At 58.5% G+C, this 1,218-nt stretch overlaps 1 protein-coding gene across 1 annotated transcript; it reads right to left on the bottom strand.

Moving 5' to 3' along the window:
• Positions 1-99: 99 nt before the first annotated feature.
• Positions 100-1,188, bottom strand: LOC114818527 (membrane-spanning 4-domains subfamily A member 12-like; the record flags this gene model as incomplete). Its single annotated transcript, XM_029084742.1, has 3 exons — positions 100-213; positions 749-880; positions 1,123-1,188. Coding segments are annotated over 3 exons (312 nt in total), but the record flags the coding sequence as incomplete, so codon positions are not given.
• Between the last annotated feature and the right edge of the window lie 30 nt (positions 1,189-1,218).

Here is a 1,218-nt window from a genome sequence, read left to right as displayed (position 1 = left end):
GGGGTCAGCATGGCCTGAGGGAGAGGAGATGAGATGGGGACAGTGGTGGGGGGTCCGACCAGGGGTCAGCCCAGCTGCCCTCATCCCCCTTTGTCCTACCTCGTTCGAGCTGAGCCGGGTGGCCCGGCACCAGAAATTAGCTGTGGCCACGGCGATGCAGAACTCCAGGATGGTGAAGATGAGCAAGACGATGGAAATCCCATTCCCTGCGAGCTCCAGGATGGGGAAAACCCCATCAGCATCACCCAGGAGGAGGAAACTCAAGCTCAACCCCACAGGGTAGACCCCACCCCATATTTTTAGGTGAAGATTTTGAGGTTCCCCTCCTCTGTAGGTGTCAAGATCTCAATTCCTGCCACCACAAGGAGTGATTTTTGAAGGACCACAGCACTGAGCCTTCTCCAGCTCGCTGCTTTTTACAGCTTGCAGCTAAAACCAGGCGCTTCCAGGCTGTGAGTCATCTCCCGAGGTACCAGCCTAAAATAGGTTAGGGGCACAGCCCCGTGCCAGCACAGCCCTGCTCTTGGGATGTGGGGGTCCCCACTCCACAGCAATGGGGCTGAACCCCACAGAGAAGCCTGGCAAATCCCCCCCCCCTCCTGTCCCCTCAGCATCCAAGGGGGTGGTATAAGATCCAGGGGAGGGGGGATGGAGAAGGGGACAAGGGATGTTCCTCAGCCAACCCTGGGTAAGCAGAGGCTGGAGATGGGGAGGGGAGGATGGGGGGCTGGTTGTTCCCCCCACTGACCAGGACGAGATAGTTGTAGCAGTCGAAGCTGGAGCGGTAGAGCCCGTTGAGATTGAGGTCCACGATGAAGGCGACGATGCCCAGCAGAGCGAAGATGGCGCTGATGACGTTCATGGTCTGGCTGCCCTTGACCTACGGGCACAGAGAGGTTTTGGGGACAGGGTCAGACCCCAAAACCTGTGGGGACACTCCCCACCAGTAACAGCTCCAGTTGGTTTTTGGTGGGGTGGGTTTGTTTTGGTCCCTCTTTCTCATGGCTCATTTCCTGGGCCAAGTTTCCAAGGTGGCTTCACCCCAATGGGTTTTGCTCAGGGAGGGTCGAGCTGCTCCCACTCCCCTTCTCCATCAAACTGGGGGTCCCTGGGGACACTCACCGCACACTCCGTGGGGCTCTTCTCTGCTCCAATGGACAGGCAGCCTGAGATGATGAACTGTGGTGGGAGAGAGGGGGACAGTCACCTGCTACAAGG

Source organism: Antrostomus carolinensis, unplaced genomic scaffold (genome assembly GCF_000700745.2).
Source record: "Antrostomus carolinensis isolate BGI_N321 unplaced genomic scaffold, ASM70074v2 scaffold44114, whole genome shotgun sequence".
NCBI lineage: Eukaryota > Metazoa > Chordata > Aves > Caprimulgiformes > Caprimulgidae > Antrostomus > Antrostomus carolinensis.
Note: the sequence above shows the minus strand (reverse complement) of the source record. Positions and strands in the feature narration are given on the sequence as shown.